The sequence below is a fragment of the Capricornis sumatraensis genome, chromosome 3 (assembly GCF_032405125.1).
Source record: "Capricornis sumatraensis isolate serow.1 chromosome 3, serow.2, whole genome shotgun sequence".
In the NCBI taxonomy this organism is placed as follows: domain Eukaryota; kingdom Metazoa; phylum Chordata; class Mammalia; order Artiodactyla; family Bovidae; genus Capricornis; species Capricornis sumatraensis.
In genome coordinates this window covers 5,719,075-5,746,395 of record NC_091071.1, presented here as the reverse complement: position 1 = coordinate 5,746,395, position 27,321 = coordinate 5,719,075, and the positions used below count along the sequence as shown (strand labels likewise).

The following is a 27,321-nucleotide window of genomic DNA, read 5'->3' as shown; positions in this document are numbered from 1 at the left end:
TTAAAACATTTTTCTTTTCTGTCTCGTCCCTCCAGGAATTGGAGACATTTGGATTCTGAACAGCCTCACCAAGGTCCAAAAAAGACTGTCTCCAGACATACACAAAAATCTCAGAGTATACTGGGGAGCCCAAACTCATACAGATGAGGAGACTAACAGTCCTCAGATGCATGCAAAAAACGCTCCAAAAACTAATGAAGAAAGAAGTTGCAAGAACATATCTTCTGCTACAAAAACAAAAAGGGGGATATGCAGGGGTTAACAGTCAGCCACCTGTTGCTCTGGCTAAGCCATGAGAAAATCACAATGGGAAAAGAATAAAAACCAAATACAGCAATACAGCATAACCCAAATAAAAGTACATCAGGTTGATCAGTTGGGGTTGTCATGCCCTGCTAAGCTAAGGAAAATCAGTGCAGACCTTGGAACGCCAGGTCAGCACAAGTTCAGAACGATGCTTGTGCACACGCCAAGATGTTTTCCCAAGGCATATGGGGGTCTATGACCTCCAGCTATGCGATAGCCCTTGTATAAGAAAATAACAGATAGTTTAAAGTAATCAATGAAACGGGAGAGGTGTCCAGGGACGCAGGAGGCTGACTTCATGGTAGCACAACAGATCCTTTCTGCTTGCCAAGACACTGAATAGAAGTGATGTGGCTCTGAGGAACAGGGCTCTTGACCCCAAGAGGTCTTGAGTCCCCTGGTCCCATCTTTAAAACTTTAATTCTGTCTCTAGTTTCTTTTTCCCAAACTGTGTGTCGACCACTTTCGATCCCTACCCACTGTGCTGGCCACAGCAACAAGCATCTCCAAAAGACTGGTCAGGGGCCTGCCTGCTCAGAGGCCCTGGAATGCAGATGGGGCCTGACCTGCAAAGGACCCCAGCCCCCACTCAGCCAGAGAACAACCAGATGGCACTATGACTCCCTCCTTGTGCAAACAGCTCTCACCCAGCAGAGTAAACAGGCCTCCCTGGGTAAGGGCGCGGAGGCGCTGCTCCTGTGGGACGTAGCCCAGAAACCAGGAGCCCGAGCCTCGGGGTCTGGACTTGGGTTCAGTTTTCAGTCGCCTGCCCTCTCTCCCGCCCCCCCAGGGCAATGGGGTCACCTGTCTTGGCTTCTGTCTTTATGTAAACAGGGCTGGGGGCCCCGGTGGTTTGAGTGCAGCCAGGCCCCAGCTCTCACTCCTCCGTGTGTAAATAGGTTACAAAGAATCGTTGTAGCTGTCCAGGGGAAGGGAGCCTGCCTCAGGAAGGCAGTGGGGATGAGATGCCGGGAGAGGGGAGGTGGCAGAGAGGTGAGGCCCATCCATACTGAGCTGTGTGGTGCAGAGAGGCCGCTTTGCCCACTGTCTGACCGAGGGAGGAGAGGGTCTGTCCCCTGCAGCAGAAACCAAGGTGGGTGGGTAGGGGGGCTGGGAGAAAGGGGGGTGGAGCAGACCTGATGTCCTCAGCCCTGATGCCTTCCCTACTGTACAATTTCAGGTGTGGTAAGAAAAAGGACTAAGGCCTCCTCTTCCCGCAGTGCAGGGCTGAAGAAAGAATATCAGTGGAGAGTTGAGAAAATAAATTGTATTCCCACCTCCACCCTTTAGTGAGCTGTGTGCCTTTGGGATGGTGCCTTAACCTCTCTGAGTTTCCTTGTCTAGATAAATTGGAACTATACTCTCTACCATTGAGCTCCTTTGATGTGATGGGAATTTTAGGAAGTAAACCACAGGACTACCCAATGAGGTAGGGAATGCTTATCTTCATTTTAGAGACAGAGGAATTGAGGCTCAGCAAATAGACCTGATTTACCCCCGACATGCACATTAAGAATCAGGAGGTTGGGACTGACGTATACACAAGCCTATAAATAAAATAGATAACTAATAAGAACCCACTGTGTAGCACAAGGAACTCTACGTAATACTCTGTAATGTAAGAGTGGATGCATGTATAACTGATTCATTTTGCTGTACAGCAGAAATTAACATGATGTTGTAAATCAACATATTCCAATAAAAATTAATTTTAAAAAAAGGAGTGGCAGAAGCAGCTCTTTTCTCTGCCAAACCCCCATTCTGCCCCTTCAATGGAGGATTCCTTGCTGATTTGAAAACTGAGATCAGAAAGTTCTGGCTTACTGAAAACCACCTTTCTTGCTGGAGACAGGTTCTGACTCATAAGCTCTGCCTCAGGGCCCCCACCTCCCCCAGCCGTCTCCTCTCCTCTCGCTGCACTCCTGTATCACCTTGGGTAAAATCCAGGGACAGAGAACAATCAACAACTTGTTCCACTCGGGGTAGAACTTGGCAGGAACTCCTGGAATTGCTGTCACCACCTTTTCCACTCCAGGGCAATTCATGTGTCTGCATTTCCATGGCATGTCTTAGATGCTGCAAGAGGGGGAGGAGAGGGAGAGAGAAAGGTAACTCTTCTACAGACAAAAGTCAGCTCTGGGAGCGTTCTAGGGGGAGGAGGAAGAAAGGTTCCGAGGCCTTTGACAGTAAACTCTCGACCACGATGTTCTAGGACAGGGATGGAAAGCTTCTGCCACTGGGCCAAGTGCGGCTTGCCGCTTTTTGGTAGAGTTAGCAATCTAAGAATTTTATGGCTTTTATTTTATTTTGGGGGTTTTAGTTTTAAAAATTTTGTTGTTGTATAGTTGCTCTGCAATACTGTGTTAGTTTCAAGTGTACAGGAAAGTGATTCAGTTATATATATATTCATTCTTTTTCAGATTCTTTTCCCATATAGGTTATTACAGAATTTTGAGTAGAGTTCCTTGTGCTATATAGTAGGTTCTTGTTGGTTGTCTATTTTATGTATTGAAGAATTTTAAGTTTCTAAATGGCTGCGGAAAAAAATCAAAAGAGAGATTATTGTTCATGATGTGAAATTATATTAAATTCAAATTTCGGTGTCCATAAATCAAGGGATTTTGGAAGGAAACCACACTTCTCGGTTTACAGAGTTGCTTTTGCTCTATGATGGCAGAGGTGAATAGTTGTGACATCAACCACGCGGCCTGCAAAGCCTCAAATATTTGCTGTCTGGCCCTTTAGAGAAGTTCGTGATCTCCTGTCCTATGAAAAACCCTTGTGTCTGTGACACAGGCTTGTGGGGAGGGTCTCATCATTGGGGAAGTAGATATTTGTTTAACCCCTTGGTTTCTGTACAGTACCCACCCCTCAGCTGTGCCTGGTGGCCTCAGTTCGGCTCGGTCTAGTTGGTAGCTGAGGGGTGCGGGCTCTCAGACCCACCGGTGGATGAGAGTGGCCTTGCCCTTTACCCTCCACCCTTCAAGGGTCAAGTCCTTTCCTCCCCTGGCATGCGGAGTACTGGCAGCCAGGCTTGGACTCCTCATGGGGGAGGCTGGAGGATTTTTCCCTGGAGAAACTGATCAAGAGGTGTGATCTCGATGCTGACCGTGGGAGTCTAGCTCCCCCCAGATCTTCTAAGGGATGCTCAAGGTGGACAAGGCCTGCCCACACCCAGAGCCCACAAGGCCTGTGAGTGGACCGTTGGGATGTGTGAGGAAAGCCCCATCTTTAGGTCTGGTGAGGCTGAGAATTTCGGGGTTGATCAAGGAAGAGACAGGACCAAGATGAGACAGGATCACAGAACAGGCTTTACTGGGAAGGGCTTGGTCACGACTGCTTGAAAAGGACCTTACAGACAGCTGAAGGCCTAGCAGGAGACCTTGCAGGGACAGCTGCAGCACGCAGAGAGGGAGCAGGGCGGGGGAGCTTCCAGGAGAGAGGGACTGGTGTGTCTCGGTGATGTCACTCAGGAGTCCAGTGGGGAGTTTCGGGGTCAGAGAACCATGAAGGGTAGCGGCAGGCTTGGGGTTTTTATTGCCCTGGGCTTTGTCTTATCTACTGGGAGCTGATGTTGAGTGCTCTTTTGCAAAGCAGGCAGGCTCAGGTGGCTAAATATATCCTTCTTGGGGCTATATTTAAAGCAATGGGATTTGTGAGGATTTGTGTTAAGGGCTGGTGGGCTTGGAGCCTCCTGTGAAGAAGTAAATCACACCGAGGTATCTCTAGCTCATGAAATGACTGTGGCTACAGCAAGAGAAGTCATGACAATGCAGGGAGCGGAAGAAAACAGTGACCAGAAGCCTCTGCTGGTAACAGCCTCAGCGACAGAAGGAATTGCAGGGCGCTCTACAAATGGAACACTCAGGAGACACGAGGAGTATCTTTGGAATGGGAAGTACTGGAGCAAAAACGAGACCTTCAATAGCAGGGAAGGTTAAGGAAATGTGATAGCAAACAGAGCAGAAAAGACAAACACATTTTCAAAAACGAGTAAAAAACACGAAAATTAGAATATCAACCCAGGAGGTCCCACATCTGAATTTTAAGAGTTTGGGGAGGCAAGAACAGAGAAAATGAAGTGGGGGAAATTATGAGTAAGACAATTTAAGGTAGTTTCTCAGAAATGGAGGACATTCACAGCCCACTGAATGCTTAGCAAAACGAATGTGAAAGAAACAAAATCGACACATGGATGAGAAAATTTTGAGGCTAAAGATTTCCAGAAATCAGAAATCAAAAAGCGGTCTCATGTAAAGGATGAAGAATCAGAATGCTCCTGGGTGGCTTAATAGCAATATTGGAAGTCAGGAAACAAAATTCCAAAGGAACATAGTTTCCAAACTAGAATTTTACACCCAAACTATAAAAAGTTATTTTTAAAGGGGAGCTGCTGCTAAGTAGCTTCAGTCGTGTCCGACTCTGTGTGACCCCATAGATGGCAGCCCACCAGGCTCCCCCATCCCTGGGATTCTCCAGGCAAGAACACTGGAGTATGTTGCCATTTCCTTTTCCAATGTATGAAAGTGAAAAGTGAAAGTGAAGTCACTCAGTCGTGCCCGACTTTTAGCGACCCCATGGACTGCAGCCCACCAGGCTCCTACATCCATGGGATTTGCCTGGCAAGAGTACTAGAGTGGGGTGCAAGACATTTTTAGATAAGCAAGGTCTCAAAATATTTACTCCAACATGCATGTTATCTCAGGATGCTTACAGAAGAATATGCTTCACCCAAAGGAGGAGCTTTGTCAATCTTAAAGGAAATCAGTCCTGAATATTCATTGGAAGGACTGATACTGAAGCTGAAACTCCAATACTCTGGCCACCTGACGTGAAGAACTGACTCTTTGGAAAAGGCCCTGATGCTGGGAAAGATTGAAGGCAGGAGGAAGAGGGGACGATGGAGGATGAGATGGCTGGATGGTATCACCAACTCAATGGACATAAGTTTGAGCAAGCTTCGGGGGAGTTGGGGATAGACAGGGAAGCCTGGTGTGCTGCAGTCCATGGGGTCACAAAGAGTCAGACAGGACTGAAGCAACTTAGTACGTACGCAAAGGAGGAGTAATCAGGATAGAACTAGGACCCAGAAGCAGGAAACCCAACAGATGGGAGGGGACGGGATTAAGGCTCCCCAGGGGGCTGCAGAAAGGAGATCCCAGGATGACTGAAGTGCGAGAGCTGAGAAGCAGCCGGATCTTTCTTGGGCAGGAAGCAAGAGTTTCAGAATTTTTCTAAAGAGTCAGACACATGACTGTACTCAGGTGATAAACAGAACTGTTTTCAAAATCTAAAGAAAACTTTTTAGCCCCAATGGAAAAAAGACTTCTTTGCATTTCTTACATTTTTTTTCTTCTGTTGCTGTTTAGCAGTTTTCAAACAAACAATCAAGTCCTATTTTTCCGCGTTGTTTGTCATTTGTGCATTTATGCAATAATATGAAGACAGAGTTTTAGGTGAAGAATATTGCAGCATCTCTGGCTGTGTCCGGAATGTGAGATACTGCTCTGTCGTCTTAAACGCTTCCGTCTTCCTCTTTTATATTATGCAGCAACATTCCTCCTAATGAAGGGGCCCGTGGATTTTCCAGGCAGCTTGGGGCCTGTTCTAAAATGGAGCACAGAGCCTTGTGCTTCTCAGCCAGCTGTTCTGAAGTTGTGGTTAGTCACTGTAGTCCAATCTGCCGTTGTTAAGAACTTTAAACAGCTCTTCATCGTGGGTATGGCCGAAAATACGAGCCTATATCTGGAGGATTTTAGTGAAGACAGCCTGAGCTTTGAACCTGAAATTACTTGCCTCTCCCACTCTATAGCTGATGAATTTTGGCAAAAGTTCTGAGTTTTAAAAACGATCCTATCGTGGCTGCAAAGCATCTGGTACCATGCATGTTTCCTTGGAGATGCTTAACGCCTAGGGGCTGTGACAGGTGTTAATGTTTGGCAGTTTCCACGGTGCTTTCATCTGTCTTTTCTCATTGAATCTTCAATGAGGTGGGAGGGCAAGTTTGATGCCTCTATTTAAAAACAGATAAAACTGACACTGAGCACAGCTTAGTCCTCCAGGATGGACGCCCTTGGGGGCGGGGCATTTCTGGTTCCTGGACAATGCTGTACCACAGATAGAGCCGTTGGGAAGGGAACTTACTTGAAAGAGCAACCATTCCTGCCTTAGTTTTACTTCCAGTCTTACCCGTCCAACAGAAGGACCACGTGGTCAAGAACAGACCGTGATTACAGAGCTGCTTCCAGAAAGAGGGTGTTTTCATGTTCCAGTCGGACCAGGAGAGATAAGTGATAGCAGGACAGAGCAGATCCAGGAAATAATGTTTCTCTATCCTTTGCCTCAAAGGAAATTGGAAAACAAGCGTGTATGAATCACTTCACTCTTGTAAATACGTTTATTCCATAGATGGGGTAAGAAATATCAGGGCAGTCTACAGTAAGGACAAAATCCCAAGCAAAGGATAGAGTTTTGAAAATGGCATTCTTGGCACAATCCTTCCCATTCGTCATTTTAAAGACACGTTGTGGTTGTTTAGTTGCTAAGTGGTGTTTGACTCTTTTGCGACCCCATGGACTGTAGCCCACCAGGTTCCTCTGTCCATGGGATTTCCCAAGCAAGAATGCTGGAGATGGTTGCCATTTCCTCCTTCAGGGAATCTTCCTGACCCAGGGATTGAACCCATCTCCTGCTTGGCAGGCAGATTCTTTACCACTGAGCCACCAGGGAAGCCCCTTTAAAGACAAAGTTTGATGAAAGTGTTTACTTAGTTACGTTTGAAGAGGAACTTGAAGCCTGCATAGAAATAAAAACACCATCCTTTGCTTGGGGCTTTGTCCTTATTATTACTGCAGACTGCTGTGATATTTTTTATCCCATCTATGTGCAAGATTGCCAGGAGAAATATCAATAACCTCGGATACACAGATGACACCACCCTTATGGCAGAAAGTGAAGAGGAACTGAAGAACCTCTTGATGAAAGTGAAAGAGGAGAGTGAAAAATCTGGCTTAAAACTCAACATTCAGAAAACGAAGATCATGGCATCCGGTCCCATCACTTCATGGCAAATAGATGGGGAAACAGTGACAGACTATTTTCTTGGGCTCCAAAATCACTGCAGATGGTGACTGCAGCCATGAAATTAAAAGATGTTTACTCCTTGGAAGAAAAGTTATGACCAACCTAGACAGCATATTAAAAAGCAGAGACATTACTTTGCTGACCAAAGCCCATCTAGTCAAAGCCATGGTTTTTCCAGTAGTCATGTGTGGATATGAGAGTTGGACTGTGAAGAAAGCTGAGTGCAGAAGAATTGATGCTTTTGAACTGTGGTGTTGAAGACTCTTGAGAGTCCCTTGGACTGCAAGGAGATACAACCAGTCTATCCTAAAGGAAATCAGTCCCGAGTGTTCATTGGAAGGACTGATGCTGAATCTGAAACTCCAATACTTTGGCCACTTGTAGGGAACAAGGTATAAGGAAGGTTGAGAAGTGCTTGCAAACAAGACTCAACCAGGGCTGAACATGCTTGCAAACGAGATGTTCAGCTAAGAATCCTCTATTTGTTCCCGTGGGAAAAGAACAATTCTTGCACACAAGGATGTTTCTCTGATTCCTCAAAAGGAACAGACCCTGGGACAAAACGGACTCTAAGTTGATAAGGAAGTTCCCCAAAACAAAGTCTTAGCTGCAGTAAATAAGTTAAGGTAAAGGTTATCTCGCCCTGCGCCTGCGCACTGTATAGTCGCTGAATTATGGTGTTTGGCAACTTGCCCTGTAGATTGTTGTGCAAAAGATATAAAGTAAAGCAGCTGTAAGAAGCAAAGAGTTAAAGTAAAAAGATTCAAACCACTCTGCAGTGTTGGTGTTTCATTCCATCGCCAGCATCTGGAGCCCAGCACGGGGCATGACGGAACCGAAAGGGTAAGCACCCCGGGGCGAAACGCTGAAAGGAGGACTTTCGAGAAAAAGAAAAATAAGAGAAAAAGAACAGAAAAAAGAGAAAAGAAAAAGAAAAAACTATGGGGAATTCCCCGTCTTTAAAGTCACACTATATGGAGCTGGTTAAGGGGCTCCTGGATTCTATAGGAATTAAAACGTCTACTCGCCGCTTGAGTGAGTTGTTCTGTCTTATAGAGCAGCATTGCTATTGGTTTCAATATCAAACAGAAGTACAGCTGAATTTGAAGGAATGGAAAGTGGTGCAGAAGGAGTTAAGAAGGCAGCATCAAAAAGGAAATGTGATTCCTTTAAGGCTGTGGACTCTATGTAGCGCTATAACGCAGGCTTTAAAATCAATGGCTGCTGATAGTGAGGCCGTCTCATGTTCTCTTAAGAAGGAAGATCCCCTGTATGAGGATGTGCCTGTGAGAGAGGAGAAGGCAGGCGAAGGTGAAGGGGGGGCTTCGTCTCGGCCTCTGCCCAAACCTCCGGATGATAGTAAAGATTCATCCATCGAGACAGATAGAGATGTGAGTTCTGGGGAGGATTCAGATTCTGTAGAGGCAATGACTACTGCCTTTCGGAAGGTTTTATCAAATAAAAAACGAACTTCCAAGGCTGTTAAATCTTCTGCACCACCTTAGCATCCCTGTTTCCGGTGGCTGCCGACAAGGCTGAGGTAGGGAGAGAGAGTCAGCGATTTACATTTCCTGCTCCTATGTTCTATGGTGATGATGATCTTCCAGCGCCCCCTGGAGGTTTTGTGGATCCGCCTCGCCTCTTTCCCATTGTAAGTCAGCATGATGCTCGGGCGGGAATGATTAATGTTCAATATATGCCTTTGGAGTATAAATTTTTCAAGGATCTTAAGGCCGCTGTTTCTCAATATGGTCCCCAATCTCCTTTTGTGTTATCAATGTTAGAGAATGTGAGAACTTCTAAATTAATTCTTCCTCTTGATTGGGAATCTATAGCTCAAGCTGTTTTAGAAGGATCTCAATGGTTACAGCTTCGTAGTTGGTGGGAGGAAGAAGCCCGAAAACAAGCTAGGATTAATGAGGGACAAAATCCACAAGGTCCCTTAGAAGATAAGTTGATGGGAGAAGGGCAGTATCGAGCCTTGAGGGAACAAGCTCAGTACACTGATCAGGAATTACAACAGGTGCGTCAGGTTTTCTTAAGGGCGTGGCGTAGAGTGGTACCTACTGGACAGGCTCAACCGTCTTTTGTGAAAACTATACAAGGTCCTAATGAGCCTTATACAGATTTTTTGGCCCGCCTTCGGGTGGCTGTTGAACGGACAGTCGGTCGAGATGAGATCTCAAAAATTTTACTTGATACATTGGCATATGAAAATGCTAATCCAGAATGTAAAAGGATTTTGGGACCTTTAAAAGGACAAGGGGCTTCTGTGGCTGAGTTCATAACAGCATGCTCTGGGGTTGGAGGAGCTGAACATCAAGCCTCTGTTTTTGCAGCAGCTTTGGCAAAGGTTGTGAAACCTCAGAGGGGAGGAAACTGTTTTAATTGCGGAAAGCCAGGACATTTTCGAAAAGATTGCAAGAAACGAAAAGATGAGCCCAAAAATGAGCGATTGCCAGAAAAGCGACAGCCCCCAGGTCTTTGTAGGAGATGTGGCAAGGGAAAGCATTGGACTCAGGAGTGTAGATCCAAAACTGATCGGGAAGGGAATCCCTTAAGAGCCCCTTTGTCAGGAAACTTCCCAGTGGGCCTGAGCTCCGGGGGCCCAGGAACAGTACCGGGAGCTCCTTGCCAGTTTCCTGCAACAGGTCAATGCCAATCTCGACAGCCAATTTCCTCGAATGGTGCTCAAATGATGATTTCAGATTTGAAGGCTGCTACATTAGGTAGTGCAGCTGCAGATCTTCCATTAGCTGAAAATGTTCTTTTATCCCCAGGAGGAGGTGTTTATAAATTACGGACTAATGTTTTTGGCCCATTGCCAAGAGGAAATTTTGGGTTAATTTTGGGACGGAGTAGTGCAACATTAAGAGGATTGATTGTATTCCCAGGAGTAATTGATTCTGACTATGTCGGGGAAATTTTAATTATGGTCTCTACATCACAAACTCTTTCTTTACTGGCAGGGGAACAGATTGCACAACTTCTCTTGCTCCCTTATCACCCATTTTCTTCATATTCAAATGAGAGAGTCGGTGGTTTTGGAAGTACGGGACAAAGTATATTTTGGGAAACGCTTATTAGTGACTCTTGTCCTTTAATGTCACTGATTATTGAAGATAGACAGTTTGAAGGATTAGCGGATACAGGAGCAGATGTTTTGGTTATTTCTCCCCGGCAGTGGCCTAATGACTAAAAAAAAGAAAAAAGTCCTCTTGTTTTAACAGGCTTAGGATCTATAGCAGATGTGTGGAGAAGTGCTCAACCTTTGTCATGCCAATTGTCTAATGGAAAGAAAGTATTTATTTCTTTTTACATTGTTAATATACCTATTAATATCTGGGGAAGGGATCTTTTATTTTCTTTAGGAACAACGCTCACCATCTCGTCGGAAAACTTGTAGCCACTGCTCAGATTCCTCGAGCTCTCCCATTGAAATGGTTAACTGATGTCCCTAAATGGGTTGAGCAGTGGCCGCTTCCAAAAGTGAAGCTCGAGGCTTTAGAACAATTAGTAGAAGAACAGCTTCAATCTGGCCATATTGAACCTTCCACGTCTCCTTGGAATTCTCCTGTTTTTGTCATTAAGAAAAAATCTGGTAAATGGAGAATGTTGACTGATTTAAGGGAAGTTAACAAATGTATAAAACCTATGGGGACTTTGCAATTAGGTCTCCCTTCTCCTGCTTTGATTCCACAGTATTGGTCTTTGATGGTTTTAGATTTAAAGGATTGCTTTTTGACTATTCCTTTGCAAATAAAAGATATAAATAAATTTGCTTTTACTATTCCAATGTATAATCATGGGCAGTGTCAGGTAACCTTACTATATGGACGGGGAAATTTTACTTTGAATATTAATGATGCTAAAGGGCCATTTCAAGTTCATTTGCATATTAATAAATCTTACTCTGCTATAGCATGTGTAAAATTTCCTTATTCTTTACTGTATGGGCAATGGATTTGGAATGAAATTTTGGGAGTTATATCATGTTCTGATTGTAACTTGACTCAACGTATAAACCGTTCCTAGTGGAAAAATGTTGAAAACAAGATGGTCCATTCCAGTAATTACTCTTTGGTCATTATGAAAGCACGGACTGAACTCTGGTTACCTGTTAATCTTACTCGACCTTGGCCGGACTCTTTTGCTGTCACTCATCTTGTGAATGCTGTACAAACTCTTCTCCATCGATCTCGAAGAATGCTTGGCACTGTCATCGCATCAATTCTCACCGTGGCTTCAGTAACAGCAACAGCAACTGTAGCAGGTCTTGCTTTGCATCAGGGCATACAGACTGCTGATTTTGTCAGGGAGTGGCATAAGGATGCTCATTTATTGTGGCAACAACAGCATGATTTGGACTCTCAATTGGCTACTGATGTATTGAATTTACAACATACTGTTTCCTGGTTAGGAGATCAAGTGACTGTGTTAGCTACAAAGAGTGTGTTAAAATGTGATTGGAACTCATCTCACCTATGTGTAACCCCTGTTCCTTTTAATATGAGTGAGGGTTGGGAAAAAATGAAAAGGTCTTTGGTGGGACACCAGAATTTAACTGCTGAAATTATGGAATTGGAACAAACTATATCGTCAACTTTGAGTAAGACGCTGCCTGATATTCTTGGTTCTGATATACTGAAGAGTCTTCAAGAAGGATTAGATAACCTTAACCCTTTAGGGCATGTATCTGCATTGTTAACAGCATCCTTTGTGAATACTTTGTTAATTGTTGCTTTATGTTTTATTGCTTTATAGTCTACCGGCGCTGGCGAAAAGGGAAACAATTGAAAGAAGAAGCTTTGCGTATTCAAGCGCTTATTCAGCACGTGCAAGAAAAGAAAGGGGGAGATGTAGGGAACAAGGTATAAGGAAGGTTGAGAAGTGCTTGCAAACGAGACTCTCAACCAGGGCTGAACATTCTTGCAAACGAGATGTTCTGCCCAGCGTAGGGAACAAGGTATAAGGAAGGTTGAGAAGTGCTTGCAAACAAGACTCTCAACCAGGGCTGAACATTCTTGCAAAGGAGATGTTCAGCTAAGAATCCTCTATTTGTTCCCGTGGGAAAAGAACAATTCTTGCACACAAGGATGTTTCTCTGATTCCTCAAAAGGAACAGACCCAGGGACAAAACGGATTCTAAGTTGATAAGGAAGTTCCCCAAAACAAAGTCTTAGCTGCAGTAAATAAGTTAAGGTAAAGGTTATCTCGCCCTGCGCCTGCGCACTGTATAGTCGCTGAATTATGGTGTTTGGCAACTTGCCCTGTAGGTTGTTGTGCAAAAGATATAAAGCAAAGCAGCTGTAAGAAGCAAAGAGTTAAAGTAAAAAGACTCAAACCACTCTGCAGTGTTGGTGTTTCATTCCGTCGCCAGCACCACTTGATGCAAAGAACTGACTCATTGGAAAAGACCCTGATGTTGGGAAAGACTGAAGGCAGGAGGAGAAGGGGGTGACAGAGGATGAGATGGTTGGATGACATCACCGACTCGATGGACATGAGTTTGAGCAAGCTCTGGGAGTTGGTGATGGACAGAGAGGCCTGATGTGCTGTAGACCATGGGGTCACAAAGAGTCGAGATGACTCAGCGACTGAAATGAACTGACTGATGTAGTAAATGTAGTTTTTCTTTTTAAGCAAGCTTCAAGTTCCTCTTCAAACATAACTAAGTAAATAAATATTTGTACCAAACCATGTCTCTAAAGTGGTGAATGGGAAGGATAGTGTCAAGAATGCCATTTTAAGGTAAAAGGCAAGTGATGAAAGATAGGGACCTGTGGCAAGGACATAAAGTGGGAGCTTGTGCACCCTTGTGAAAGGGTCTAATATGGCATAATTTAACGGGAAACAGTGATGGCAGGCAAAGACAGTGAGTGCACAGTTCCCTGAGATGGTGAGAAAGAGCGGCCTCATCAGACGTGCCCTGCAGCCTTAACTCTTAGTTGCTACACAATCCACAGGGAGGGTGGATTCCAGGGGTGGGGCTGGGTGGTGGAGGGTGAAGAGAGGAGGTGGCAGGATGCATCCAGCCATTGTCCATACACATCTGGAAACTGAACCCTGGTAACCTGAGAACGACCCGACTTGCGCATACTTTGATCTCATCCATACGGCAGCCTAGTTTCTGATACTTGTTCATCTCTGCAACAGAACCACAGCTATCATCCATCATATCCTCTCCTGAGAAATTCAGCAAAATGTAGCTTGAGACATTACAAAAGGACCAGAGGGGAACAGCGACCCGTCTTAGCTAGACCATGACAGACAGCTTTAGCTAGACTATGTGTTTGTGGACTGCGAATTTGCTTATGTGTGCTTGGTAAACAGTGGAACTATTAATATGTTAGTATAAGGTGAAGCCCTATTGTTTCATATCCAAGTTTTCTCAGCATGTTGCTGCTTTGAGTTGCTAAAGCACCAGCACCTGCAAACAAAGCACTCTGAGGAAGCTGAACTCGGCAGCTAAGGGCCAGCCAGGAACAGGACGCGCCCCTTCTTCCCTCCCGTCAGCTCCTGAGGCCACACGCTTTAGTTTAAGGCTTATGCACACTTGTCCCTGTCTTTGTGTATCTGCCCGTGTCAGCCTAACGCTAGAGCCTCATCTTTCCTCACAGCCCTTCCATCAGGCTACCTTTCCCTTTTATTTAAAAAAATTCCCCTAGTCTGACTGAGATATAATTATCATATAGTGTTATACTAGTTTCAGGTGTACAACATAATGGTTTAGGTACATATTGTGAAATTACCACAATTAGTTTAATTAACACCTGTCACCTCAATTTTTTTTCTTATGATGCAAACTTTTAAGACCCACTCTCCTAGCAATTTTCAAATATACAGTACAGTATTAACTATAGTCACCATGCTATACATTATATGCCCAGAATTTGTTACCTTATAACCCAAAGTTTGTACCTTTGGACCACTTTCACTATTTTTAGAAATCTCTAGAACAGGATTTGTGGCCACACATTCTTTAATCTCCACTACCTAGCGCAGAACAAACATTTACAAGAACGGGTGTTGAAATATGTACCAGTCTCTCTGCCATTCTCCCCACCTTTCCACCTTTGTGCTTTTGCACCAGCTCTATCTGGAATGCTCTTGGCTGGTGGGGCATTTCCAGAGCTCCTCCTTCGAATACCACCCCCTCTGCAAAGTCCTTCGGATTTGATCTCTGCCCCCAAGCTCTGTCTCTCTCCATCTCTGGGTTATGATCTCACCTTGTATCAACAACACATCAGTTCCCTTGCCAGGAGCATCCCAGGTCGAGAAACGCAAGACTCTAGCCTGATTTTTATTTCCCCTACACAGAAGGCGATGGCACCCCACTCCAGTACTCATGCCTGGAAAATCCCATGGACGGAGGAGCCTGGTAGGCTGCAGTCCATGGGGTCGCGAAGAGTCGGACACGACTGAGCGACTTCCCTTTCACTTTTCACTTTCACGCATTGGAGAAGGAAATGGCAACCCACTCCAGTGTTCTTGCCTGGAGAATCCCAGGGACGGGGGAGCCTGGTGGGCTGCCGTCTATGGTGTCACACAGAGTTGGACACGACTAAAGTGACTTAGCAGTAGCACACTCAGGTCAATGCCCGGCTGATTAAGTGTATGTGGGAAAAAAAGAACACGGAAAGTCGAGGGATCCAGCGTGCGTTCTTTGGTTCAACAACCCGACTTTCCACAAGGTCTTTTCAAAACGAGCTTCCATGGACAGAGCTGGCGGCGTCGGCCTGAACCCCGCAACTAGGCAGGTTCCAAGGAGGCTTGAATGAGGGCGTCACAGCGCGGACCTCCCTCTCCCCCACGCAGTCTTTGTAAGTTATTGCCAGCGAGGGGCACAAAAGGAGCCAAAATGCCGGAGTGGGAGGGGAGATGTGGCGACTGCGACTGGCCGCCGGGGTTTCTTGAGCCCCACAGGCCGAGACTCGCCCTGTGGGACCGGGAAACCCACACCTTCATCCTCCCGGGCGCAGGGATACCGCACCTCACCGCGCTCGGCCGCAGAGGCGTGCAAGGAGAACTGACCCCCTGGGGCTGCCGTCGACTGCGAAACACAAAGGCCGGAAGTACGTCGGCGTCAGCCTGGCCTGGCGCCCTCTCTAGGACCCTGGAGGCCCCACAGCTCAGTGGTTCTCCAGACCCGAAGCTGGTGGGCGGAGGGATCTGACCTGGGGATACCCAGGGTGTGTGCCCCCAGGGACGGCAAAGTGGCTCGCAGGGACACATTCGGAAATCGAATCCACAATTTACGTGTGGAAGAGAAACTCCACTTAAATGTATCCCGGCTTGTTTCAGCTAAGGGCTTTGAGCACAGAGGATTAATATCCTAGCTCCCCCAAAGGACGAGGATAAACAGGCCTGCAGAAAGCGGATCAGAGCTCAGGGTCCTTCAGTGACTGAATGGGTCAGAACGCGGACTTGTGTGTGCCACACGGTTGGTGCACTTTCCGCTGCCAGGATCTGCCTCTTAACAGAAATGAATCCTATTAAAATAAAAACTTACTGCTTTCAACATGGTAGGAAACAGGGAACAGTATCAAAGCCGTTGATGGCGTGTGTGAGAACTTAAGAGAAGACATACCCAATACGATGGCTCCTATAAACCACCCCCCCACCCACCCGCAACACAAAACAACAAATGTTAGCAAGCATGTGGAGAAATTGGAACCCTTGTGCATGGCTGGTGTGCCTTTGTGCAATGGTGCAGCCCCTGCGGGAAGACTGTATACACTAACAACAAAATATCTGAAAAAGAAAGAGATAAAACAATCACATTCACAATAGCATCAAAAAAAATAAAATATTAGGGATAGATTTATTGAGATGAAAGATCTGTACGCTGAAAACTATAAGACTGATGAAAGAAACTGAAGAAGTCACAAATAAATGGAAAGATATCCTGTGCTCATGAACTGGGAGAATTAACATAAAAATGTCCCTATTACACAAAAAGCATCTTTGAATCAATGCATTCCCTACCAAGATTCCAAGAGGCATTTTTCACAGAAATAGAAAAAATCCTACAGAGACACATAATCCAATGGAACAGAATCAAGAGCCCACAGATAAATCCATGCCGAGACAGTCAATTGATCTTCAACACGGTTGCCAGGAAGGGTCAATGGGAACAGGAGTCTCCCCAGTAAATGGTGCTGGGAAACTGAGTTTCCACCCGCAGAAGACTGAAACTGGACCCCTGTCTTACACCACTCACAAAACTATCAATAACTCAAAATGGTTTAAAGACTTAAATATAGGACCCGAAACCATAAACCTAATGAAGAACATACAAGACAACACTGGTCTTGGCAATGATTTTTTGAGGATGATACCAAAAGCACAAGCAACAAAAGCAAAAATAAACAAGTAGGACTGAATTAAATGAGAGAACTTCTGCTCAGGGGAAAACAGAGTCTACAAAATGAAAAGGCAACTTAGGGAATGGGAGAAACGCATTTGTAAGAAACTCATACAACTTAAGAGCAAAAAACCTAGTAACCTGTTTACTGTATATTGGACAGAGGACCTGAATAGATATTTTCCTAAGGAAGACAGACAAATCGCCAACAGGTACGTGAAGAGATGCTCAGCATCACCAATCGTCAGGAAAATGCAGATCAAAACCACAATGAGATCTCGCCTCACATTTGTTATAATGGCTATTATATATACATATACTTAATATATTATAAATATTATATATAATATATATTAATTATATATTATATATATTAGAAATATATATAAAAGACAAGAGATAACAAATGCTGGTGAGGAAGCAGAGGAAAGGTAACCCTGGCGCACTGTTGGTGTGTGAGTCGTGTCCTACTCTTTGGGGCCCCATGGACTGTAGCAGTCCAGGCTTCTGTGTCCATGGGATTTCCCAGGCAGGAATCCTGCGGTAGGTAGCCGTTTACTTCTCCAGGGATCTTCCCGATCCAGGGATTGAACCTGTGTCTCCTGCGTTGCAGGCAGACGCTTTACTGTTGGGGCCACCAGGGAAGCTGTACATTGGCATGGTGACCATGTAGAGGCAGTATGGAGGTGTTTTTAAAAAATTAAAACTACAGTATGATCCAGTAATCCCACTTCTGGGTAGATATCCAGACGAAATGAAATCAGGGTCTTGAAGAGACACCCGAGTTCCTGTTCGTTGCCGGATTATTTGCAACAGCCAAGTATGGAAGCAGCCTAAGTGTCCACTTAGGGATGAATGGATAAAAACGATAAAAATGCATCTTCTTCTAAGACGTGGGATTATTCAGCCACGAAAAAGGTCATCCTGCTATTTTTGACCATACAGATGGGCCTTGAGGATATTATGCTAAGTGAGGTAAGTCAGGCAGAAGTTTCTGGAGTCAACAGCCAGTCCTGGATTAAGCGAAGCTCTGCTGCTGTCCTCAGGTTCGTTCATCTTGAGTAAGGATTTCCTTCCTTTTTAAAGTTGAGTAATATTCCACTGGGTAGATCACATTTTGTTGATCTGTTCATCCTGTGATGGACCTTTGGGTTCTTTCCACCTCATCTTTAAGAGGGAAATGACATGATCTTACTGTGTGGTCAGAGCACTGAGGATGGTCAGAAAGGAGGCAGACTTGGGAGGACTGTGAGTTCCCGACGGAGGTGCAGCAAGACAGGTGCGGTCTGCGGGGAGGAAAGGGCTGGACTCAGCACAGTTTGGTGACATCCTTTCATCCATGGGAATGAAAGGGAGGGGACGGGAGCCCAGGGTCTTAGTTTGGGAAGTTGGGAGGAGACACTCAGAGAAGGAGCAGAAGGAGGAGGAGAGAAGGATGGTGAAGGGAAGCGGTTTTGCTTTTCTTTGGGGATAGGGTGGAGCAGGGAAGATAATGCTGGAATTGGGAGCAGGGAAAATAATGCTGAAATTGAGATATCTTTAGGACATCCACGGGGCAATGTTTGAGGATAGGAGTGAAAATGGAGTGAGGTGACCCAATAATTATAACAGGGACCAACAGATAACGGCGGAAGAGAAATGTCCTCCTTTTCTCCTCACCCAGAACTCTCTGCCAAACCCTGCAGGTTCTTAAAGCTGCTGGGAGAACCTCTCCCAGCCTCTTAGCTGGACATATAGTGCCCTCTTGTGGCCACTACATGCAGCTGCAACTGAACCTGCACCCTAGGGCAGAAATGGCCTTCTGGCATCCTGAAAGCTGCAGTTGTGGCCCATTAGCCTAAGAAGGAACTCTGACCCTCACGATGGATTTTAAGATCCTGCACATAAGGACTGGGTACTCAAAGGTCCAGAGAAGCTAACTGCCCCCTCAACATGTGCCGTGAGCCTAGGAGGCAGTGTGGGACAGCAGAGGAGACCAATAATGGGAGGTTCACATCTAACTTAGAGGAGTCCTATGCTTTTGGTATAAATATTATTGTTTATTGGAAAGCATTCACATAGAGGGAGCCTCCTAAACACAAGGCGGTGAGGGTTCCTTTATCCCTGTGGTCCCTTGAGGGTGGCAAGGCCAACATCGTGATTCTATTATCTTTCTCCGCCGGGCCCCTTCCATAGCCCCGGCTCTTTCTGAGAAGTAACCCTGCCTCCCAATCACACCCATTTTCGAGGCCTGGGATTTAACACTGAGCAGGCCTGGCCTCTTATGAGTGTCGGGAATCTGAGCAGAGCTCCCAGGAGCTCTGGTTCCCTCCCCACCCCCAACTCCCTCCACCAATTAGGAAAAGTGCTGTGTCCATCCTGATCTCTGGTATGTGAGTTTTGAGGTGCCCAGAGCTAGCTGCACGGCCTGGGGATGCGGAGCAGAGGAAAGAAGGGGAAGAAGGCAACACAACAGAACCCAGGGAGGTGGGCTCGACTGAGTTTTGCTCATGAATCCTCAGCACTCTCCCCTGTCCTGTTAGGCACAACAAACCACGATCTTTTTCCTGATGGGGAAGGGCCTCCCATGGCTTTGAGTAAACGCTGGCCTGGTTCTCAGAGCTCCGGGTCTCCGGCTGAGTCCTCTGCACAGATGCAGCCCAAGCAGCCTTTCCTCCTTCCTCTCCTCCCTCCGCTCTCCTGGGACACAGCATCCTCTGCCCAATTGCTCCAGCCACACGGGCACCAACTTACACTCAGAACTCAACCTCCTGATCTTGTCAGAGGGTTTGCAGGCTGGGTCAGGGCTGGTAAGGAGAGGATACTAAAAGGAAATAGCTTCGATATGTCTGATGATAAACCATAATGTCTGATTGGCTGGAACTGCAAGTTCTAGCCTCGTTCAGCCAAATGGAAAAGAGCATTAGCAGAGAAGGTATTTCAGCCCTATATCCAGTTGGTGTCTCCTGCCTAACTCGGAGCATGCCATCCCTTCACTCCAGCGGATGAGCTAGCCCCAGAAGAGTCCTCCAGAGAGGGGTAAAGTGGTACTTAGGGACTGAGGAACTGCTGAGAAGGAGATAGCTTGTGGCAACGAGCCCCTCCTGGGGTGGGACATCCTCAAACTGCACTTGAAGATGGTTCCACCTGCTGGAGAATCCGTTGGTAGGTCTTTGCTGGGTGGGCAGGAGGTGGCTGCGGCAGGACTACGCTTGGCTCTCTGGACCCCTCCTTCCTCCCTGCAGTGCCCAGTCGCTGCCAATGGCCACGCCCTGCCCTTGGGTTGCTTCCCTTTGTCAGGATCTTGCCACCCTCATATCTTGGCTGTCTCATACCCAACTGGTATGAGACAATCTTTTGCCTCCTCTTGGTAAGCTGTCTTAGGTTTCCCCTGAAATCTGAACCCCTCCAGCAGGTTCCTCTGGGTTTATCAGCAGCTCTGTGCCCTCTTCTTGTCCCCACACTTGGCCAGGACTCAAGTCTTCTGAGGTTTCCTCCCCCTTGTCCAGCCTGGCCCATTGGTCCTGCCATAGGTGGGGTGGGTCTCACGTTCCAATTGGCCTCAGCCCTGGCCTGTTCACGTGGACCCTGGGTCTCCTCCTTGATCTAAATATTTCTTCCTATCACATGTTATGCTTTGTTCCAGTCTCATAATGTGTTGCAATATCAATTGCTACATTTTTACCCTTTTGACTAGTTGGATTTTCTTTGTAGCCCTATTGGTCAGACTGGCCTTTTTTTTTTTTTTGCACGGGGGTGGGGGTGGGGGTGGGGGGGTGGGGGTGGGGTGGGGGGGTGGGGGGGTGGGGGGGTGGGGGGGTGGGGGGGTGGGGGGGTGGGGGGGTGGGGGGGTGGGGGGTGCGGGGGTGGGGGGTGCGGGGGTGGGGGGTGCGGGGGTGGGGGGTGCGGGGGTGGGGGGTGCGGGGGTGGGGGGGTGCGGGGGTGGGGGGTGCGGGGGTGGGGGGGTGCGGGGGTGGGTGGGGTGTAGGGGTGGGTGGGGGTGTGTGGTATCACATAGACTAAAAAAGCTACTTCTTGGCATTGATTTTCAAATTGGATCAAAGAATTAAGAAAAAAAAAAAAGGAGAATGGTCCTTAATTTTAGGTTAGGTCAAGAAGGAGAGGTAAGCAAGTGGGCTCAGAATTTTGCAGGCAGGGAAGGATCTGTCTAAGGAGCTCAGCTTGGAGGACTGACTCAGTAGGAAGTGGGAGGCTGAGGCGGGGCTGTGAGGGAAGGTCCTGCCTGGGCAGGCGAGGCCTGGTAATAAGATCAGGTGAGTTCTGCTCTGTCTTTGGGTCTTAAACCTGTGGGTGGGGGTGGGTGACACAGTTAAAAAAAATAAAAGGAGGGAGGGAGTCCAAGAACAAGAGGGCCGATTCTGTGTCCTGGATGGAGTATGTGGTCCCAGGCCAACAAGGTGTGGGGAAGGTCCGGGAGCTGGAGTGAAGGGTGGTGTCTACCGGGAGCTGGACTGCTGGGGAAACAGGTACAGAAGAGGCTTGGATTTGTATTAAAGAGACTGCAGAGTTCCACGGCCTTGTGACCACTGGGGACATCAGCAGTGGGCATGTGTGAACAGTGCCCCTGGGACCAGTGGTCCAGGCCATGCTATGGTGGTGAGACATGCAGTAAACACTAAGAATTTCAGATGAATCCAGTGCTCGGAGAGGCAGGACTAATGACAGACTCTCACATTTCTAGAGCACTTTGCAGTTTAAAAATAATCATTCTATAAGGCGATGATGCTGATTTGATTTTGCAGATTACATAATGGGTTATTTGCAAGGATGGTTGGCCGTGAGTCGGCTCAGCGCTCCGCATTCAAGTCTTCTCTCTCAAATCCGCCACCCAGAATCCACTGCCGTCCCCTGGGCCTGGCCCACGATGTTGACAGCGGCTCGTAGCGCCCACCTCTCTCATGGCACAGAAAGGGTGACTATTTGGCTTGCTGCCGTGGGTCCCACGGGACGGTGAGGGGCTGGGCCAGGCTTCTGTGCTCCACGTGGCAGGAGTAGGGGGCTTGGTCCTCAGAGGGGACCCCCACCACCACCCAGGACTGGTAAGTGCCGTTGCCGCTGGGGAGCACGTCGCCCCCTGACTCAGCCTCCTTGGCGTCGCCTGCCCGAGTCCAGTGCAGCCCGATGCTTCGTGGGTAGAAGTCGTAGGCCAGGCACTTGAGTGTCCTCTTGTGCCCCGGGGCCGCGTGCCCAGTGACCGACACAGAGGGAGACTCTGTGGAGGGACAGGGTGTGGGTGCCGAGGGCCTGGCGTCTCCCTGCCCACGGCTCCCCACCCCGGCATCAGGGGTGAGCAGGGCTTCTCCTCGAAGGCCAGGGCCCCCCGCCACCCTTCCCGAGACCCTTCCCCACTGCGCCAAGGGCCCTCTGTGGCCAACGCTCTTCCCCGCCCAGCTTGCAGCATGTATGACTTCCAAGGTCAAGAAGTTGTGAACGGGCCAAACGTTTTTCTGTTCTCTCCCCCCAGACATCCAAAATGGGCTCTGTGCCCCCCCACCCCCGGTCTCAGCCCTGCCTCTTAGTTCTGTCTCGGGCTCCATCCATCCACCCCATCATCCTTCCGACCCTTCCCTGCTCAGGGCCGCGACCCTCTTCCTCATTGCTTCTCCAGTCAGCCTCAGCTCATGCCAGCCGATCCTGGTACCCCTGTTTCCATCCTTGCGGGGCAGGCATTGCACATACCTGCCTTCTCTCCACGGCCAAGCTGGGCGGTGGCGTCACTGGGAGAAGGGACTGCAGGGTCTGCCTGGGACAGTCTCCTGGGCACCCACCTGCGGTCGCCCTGGTCTTTCCCAGCAGAGCAAGGGAAGGTTGGGGCAAGGGAGGGCGGGGCATAGGCAGCAGCGGGTACCTCGTCGGTCCAGGTGGGTCCTGCCGTAGGGCAGGTACCTCTGCAGCATGCCTGGGCACTCCTCTTCCAGGTAGGCCTTGGCCCGCTGCACGTAGACTGCCTCTGCTTCCCACTTCCGCTTGGTGTTCTGAGCTGCTGGGTCCAGAGGGACCCAGGCTGGGATTTCTTTGTCGAACTTGATGAAGTCCCGGCCATCGTAGGCGTACCCCCAGAACGCTCCACTGCTTTTGTTATTCCGGAGCTCACAGCCGAATGCTCCCTGAAAGGTGTGAGACCCTGCGCCCTCCCCCCGGCCCCGTGAAAGTCAGCCGGCCAACCAGGCATCAGTTATGCCTAAAGAGCTCTTCGTCTTGCACGATCTGCCACCAATAGCCTAGATAGCAGGAGCTTCCCTGGTAGCACAGCAGTAAAGAACCCGCCTGCCAATGCAGGAGACACAGGTTTGATCCCTGGGTTGGGAAGATTCCCTGGAGAAGGAAAGGGCAACCCCACTCCAGTATTCTTGCCTGGGAAATCCCATGGACAGAGGAGCCTGGTGGGCTACGGTCCACGGGGGTCGCAAAGGGTCAGGCTGGACTTAGGGTCTAAACAACAACAACAAGACTAGGCAACCGAGCAATGTGTCCGTGGTCGAGTAGCTCGTGACTGGCGGAGCCACCACGTGAACCCAGGACGCACCGCAGGCTGCCTCACTCTCCACCCCACATCCCTGGGCAAGGGTGAGTCTGGCACACTAAAAGGGACCCGCCTTGGATGGATGGGGTGTGGAAGGGAGAGCTCAGAGGTGCCCGGATTTGTCCTGACTCGGCCCTGGGAGTGAGGATGGGGCGCAGGCAGGCAGGTGAGTGTGGGGTGCGGAAACTGTGCGTTTCCGCTCGCGCTTCCTGATCCTCCTTTGGGAGGGCCTGCTTCCACCCCGCTCACAGCTGCGGGGCTGCCTCCTGAGCGGAGCCCCTGCACCCCCGCAGCCCGTGGTCCACTCACCTTCTCTGTCCTTGTAGTAGTCCATGATGTCGCTCAGGGTCTCCATGAAGATGTCCTCCCTGGCCCTCTGAAGGGCGCTCTCCTTCTCCCAGTCCTCCATTCCTTCCACCTGGCTCCACGGCGCCAGGGGCTCGGCCCTCCTGCCTTCGCTATCGTAGTGGAAGAAGGGCTGGTCATTGAGGTAGGCAATGGCCTGGAAGCTGGGGAAGCCCTCACGGGGCTTGGACAGCCCGGTGTAGAGGAAGCTCAGAGAGTAATTCCCTGTGAAAGACGAGGAGGACTTTGAGGAGGGGTGTCCCTGCAGGTGAGTCTGGGGCGGGGCAGCAGGGCGCCAGGAAGGGAGGGCACCGGGCCTCCCCTCCTCAGCTCTGTCCACCTGCTGTCTGCCGCAGACCGCCGGAGCCTCCCCAAAGAGAAGGGCAGCCTTATGTCCCGGGGATGACAGTTCAGAGCCCATTGTGGGCCTTCACTGCATATTGTCTTCTTGACAAATAAGCAGATTGTATCTCTCAGCCTCCTTGTAGGTGTATTGGGACCAGGTGGTTGAGTTCTGTCAAAAGGAAGTGTGACTGGGCGTGATATCTTTTGGTCCAAGGCCCCAGGGGCTGGTTTGCTCCATCTGTCTCTCCCCCTTTAGGCGATGGCTGTGGAGGCCACAGGATGAGACAGAAGAATCCCAAGATGTAAACGGGCTGGATCCCAGAGTCATCCTATGGAGGAGACTGCCTGATCTGTCTTCAGTTTTACATGAGGACGTGTCTGATCTGTATTCAACTTCACATGAGCAAGAAATAAATATCTCATGGATTAAGCCACCCCGAACTTTGTTACTGGAGCATAGCCTAGTCTAACCTGACAAATACATGTAGTTAGAAAGTGTCAGAAGGATAATTTGCTAGAAAACTCAGGGAATGACCTAGAGTAGCTTGGTACAGGGTAAGACCAGGATGGATCTCAGAATTCCCAGGGCTGTAACTCGCCTTTTGGTGTGAGGTGGAGACTGGGAGATGGGGGAGCATTTCCCACGATCGATTCCATAATTGATTCATCCTTTATAACTTACACGGGTGTTAATCATGTTGGAGGTCGTACGGCAGAATCCTAGTTCAACTATTATTTTTGCTAATTAGTTTCTAAATGTGATGACTGTTTAGCTCAGTAGACCTCAAGTAAAACAGATTACCCTCCATAACGTGGGTGGGTCTCATCTAATCAGTTGAAGGACCCAAGGGGAAAGACTGAAATCCCCTAAAGTAGAAATTCTGCCTCAGGTTGCCTTCAGACTCAAGACAGCAGCATCAGTTCTTCTCTGGGTCTCCAGCCTACCGACCTGTCCTGCAGGTTTCTGACTTGCCAGCCCAGCCCCACAGCCGTGTGAGCCAATTCCTTAAAATAAGTCTTTTTCTCCAGAGTCCTACTAGCTCTGTTTCTCTGGAGAACCCTGACTGATACAGAGTTTGGTGTAGGGGGTTATTAACATTCTAAAGGTGATTGATTGTTATAAAGTTAACATAAAACATATTTCTGGCAGCTCATGCAATGTAATGGATTTTAAACTTGCACGGTTTTATGTGACGTTTAGTAATCCTGAAATTCTGTATGCCAGAGCCAGACTCATTTCGCCGTCCTGGAATAGGCCCGTATTCCTTCCAGGTTCCAGCCGGCTTCTTTCCTAGTCACCTGCCTGCCTGGCCCAGAGGAGTAATATCTGAACCGTGGAGTGAGGGATGAATTTTCTTCTGGAACCATCTCTCCAGTTAATCTGCCTTCACATCTGCCCCTTGGGGTTGCTCTCTCTCTCCCTTGAGTCTCAGACAGGTCCATCCAGTGGTCAGAGCGAGGAAAGAGATGAGAAGTTCTGCTGGTGTGGCTCCTGCTAGGTTCGGGCTGTGTGACCCTGGGCAGGTCACTCCACATCTCTGGGTCTTAGTTTTGTTTATCCTGTAAATTAAGAGTTTTAGATTCTGATTCCTTAAGGTCTTACTTTGCCTGAGTCCAGAGGCTCCCTGAGTGCTTTTGGAAGTGTGTGAGTTGAACTAGTGAGCAGCCTGGGACACCTGTTCCTATGTACCCTTGAGAATCCTGGCCACCTGGGCGCCCTTCTTGAGCCCATCTGTCCAGTTTATTGCCTCCCCTCCATTCTTCTCCAAACCCACCCCTTGCTTCCCCACTCACCAGCCTGGGTCTCCTCGGGGGCTGCAGGGCCCAGAAGTAGCAGCAGGGACAGCAGGACAGGCACCATCGTGCTCACCGTCCAGCTGGAAGGTTCTGGACTTCCCCCGGTCCTGGAGCAGGCAGCAGACAACATGGAGAATAGAGCCAGGTGTAGCTATGGGAATGGCTGGGCTTTGAGCCTGGTCAGGGGTGGGGCCAGGGAGGGGCGGGAATCCACAGGCCAATGAGAGGTGTCAGAGAGGGCTGCGAGTGAGAGAAGAGGGTGCACAGGCCTGGCTGGGAGGGTCTGTGCTCAGCGAGTCTGCAGACCACCTGAACATGAGAGCTGAGATGGCTGATCTGGGGACCAGGGCTTTGGGTACCCCAGTGTGAAAGAATGCCAGTGGGCTGGGTGTGTGTGTGGCAAGTGGCAGATGACTGGGGCGTGTGTCATCCTTCCAGCCTCTCTGACCTCCCCACCCCGGGGTTCGTAGGGGGAGCTGGGTATTGTCAAGCCACGCTTCACCCTTCCCTGCTTCACCCCTCCCCGTTGGCAAAGCCTGGGCCTGGGTAGACCCCAGCCCGGGTGTTACCCCTCCCCACCCCACCCACCCCCGCTGCTCTGCCAGAGCTCTGCCTCCTGGCCTTCTATGCCTGGGGGAACCCCAGCATTTCCATCAGGGAAGTGGGCACAGCCAGAGGCCCCTTGTGCAGCACCCCCAGCAGCAGAACAGGCGCACGTGGCCCAGGCTCAGGGGAGCAGCCGCTCTCTCCCTGGACACCGACTCAGGGGTCAGTGAATCAGAGAAGCAGCCGCAGCAGACAACCCGTCCTGGGGGTCTTGGTGGCTCCCGGGGGCGTCCAGGTTTCCCTGTGGTGTCTGGTGGCAGGACAGGTGTACCCAGGACCAGTTGCATAGTGCAGTGCTTGCCAGCAAGAGGACAATCAATGAACATTTAGGAAAACAGATCAATGGATCCGCGAGCGAAGACAAAAAGAGAAGTCACCAGACCTACTTGCGGGACACTGAGGCCAACTTGGTGGAAACAGATCGAGCGGTTGGGCAGTGGGATGGTAAGTGCAAAAGGGAGGCTTGAGTCAGAGTTTTGGGGCACAGTCCTGTGGGCGCCCAGTGTCCAAGGAACGAGGCGCATTCCTTGATCGTGTCTTTTCAGTCCCCGTCTGTGTTCTCTGCACACCCTTCCCTCTAGGTCAGCAGTTCTTAGCCTTTTATGCCATCTACTCAGGCTTCCCTGGTGGCTCAGATGGTAAAGAATCCACACACAACGCAGGAGACCTGGGTTTGATCCCTGGGTTGGGAAGCTTCCCCTGGTTGAGGGCATGGCAACCCACTCCAGTATTCTTGCCTAGTCCTGTCCCTGTGGACAGAGGAGGCTGGTGGGCTACAGTTCTTGGGGTCGCAAAGAGTCGGACACGACTGAGTGATGAAGCACAGTACCGCACAGCCACCTACTCCCTTGCTAGTTATTCTCAAGATAATTATTATTTTTTAATGTTAAAATTTTATTTATTCATAAAAGAAATTTTATGATGCTAAAGCTGAAACTCCAATGCTTTG

General features: G+C 48.7%; 2 protein-coding genes across 2 annotated transcripts in view; one reads left to right on the top strand and one right to left on the bottom strand.

Annotated features, from left to right (window-relative positions):
• Positions 1-27,321, top strand: part of ZNF3 (zinc finger protein 3) — a 527,297-nt gene that overhangs the window by 62,199 nt on the left and 437,777 nt on the right. The window lies entirely within an intron of this gene.
• On the bottom strand, positions 21,423-25,903 carry AZGP1 (alpha-2-glycoprotein 1, zinc-binding). The gene is made up of 4 exons (XM_068968873.1): positions 25,764-25,903; positions 23,589-23,849; positions 22,605-22,880; positions 21,423-21,968 (listed from the first exon to the last, which is right to left on the bottom strand). The coding sequence occupies exons 1-4, from the start codon at positions 25,894-25,896 to the stop codon at positions 21,673-21,675; spliced, it is 966 nt and encodes a 321-aa protein (XP_068824974.1). The 5' UTR covers positions 25,897-25,903; the 3' UTR covers positions 21,423-21,672.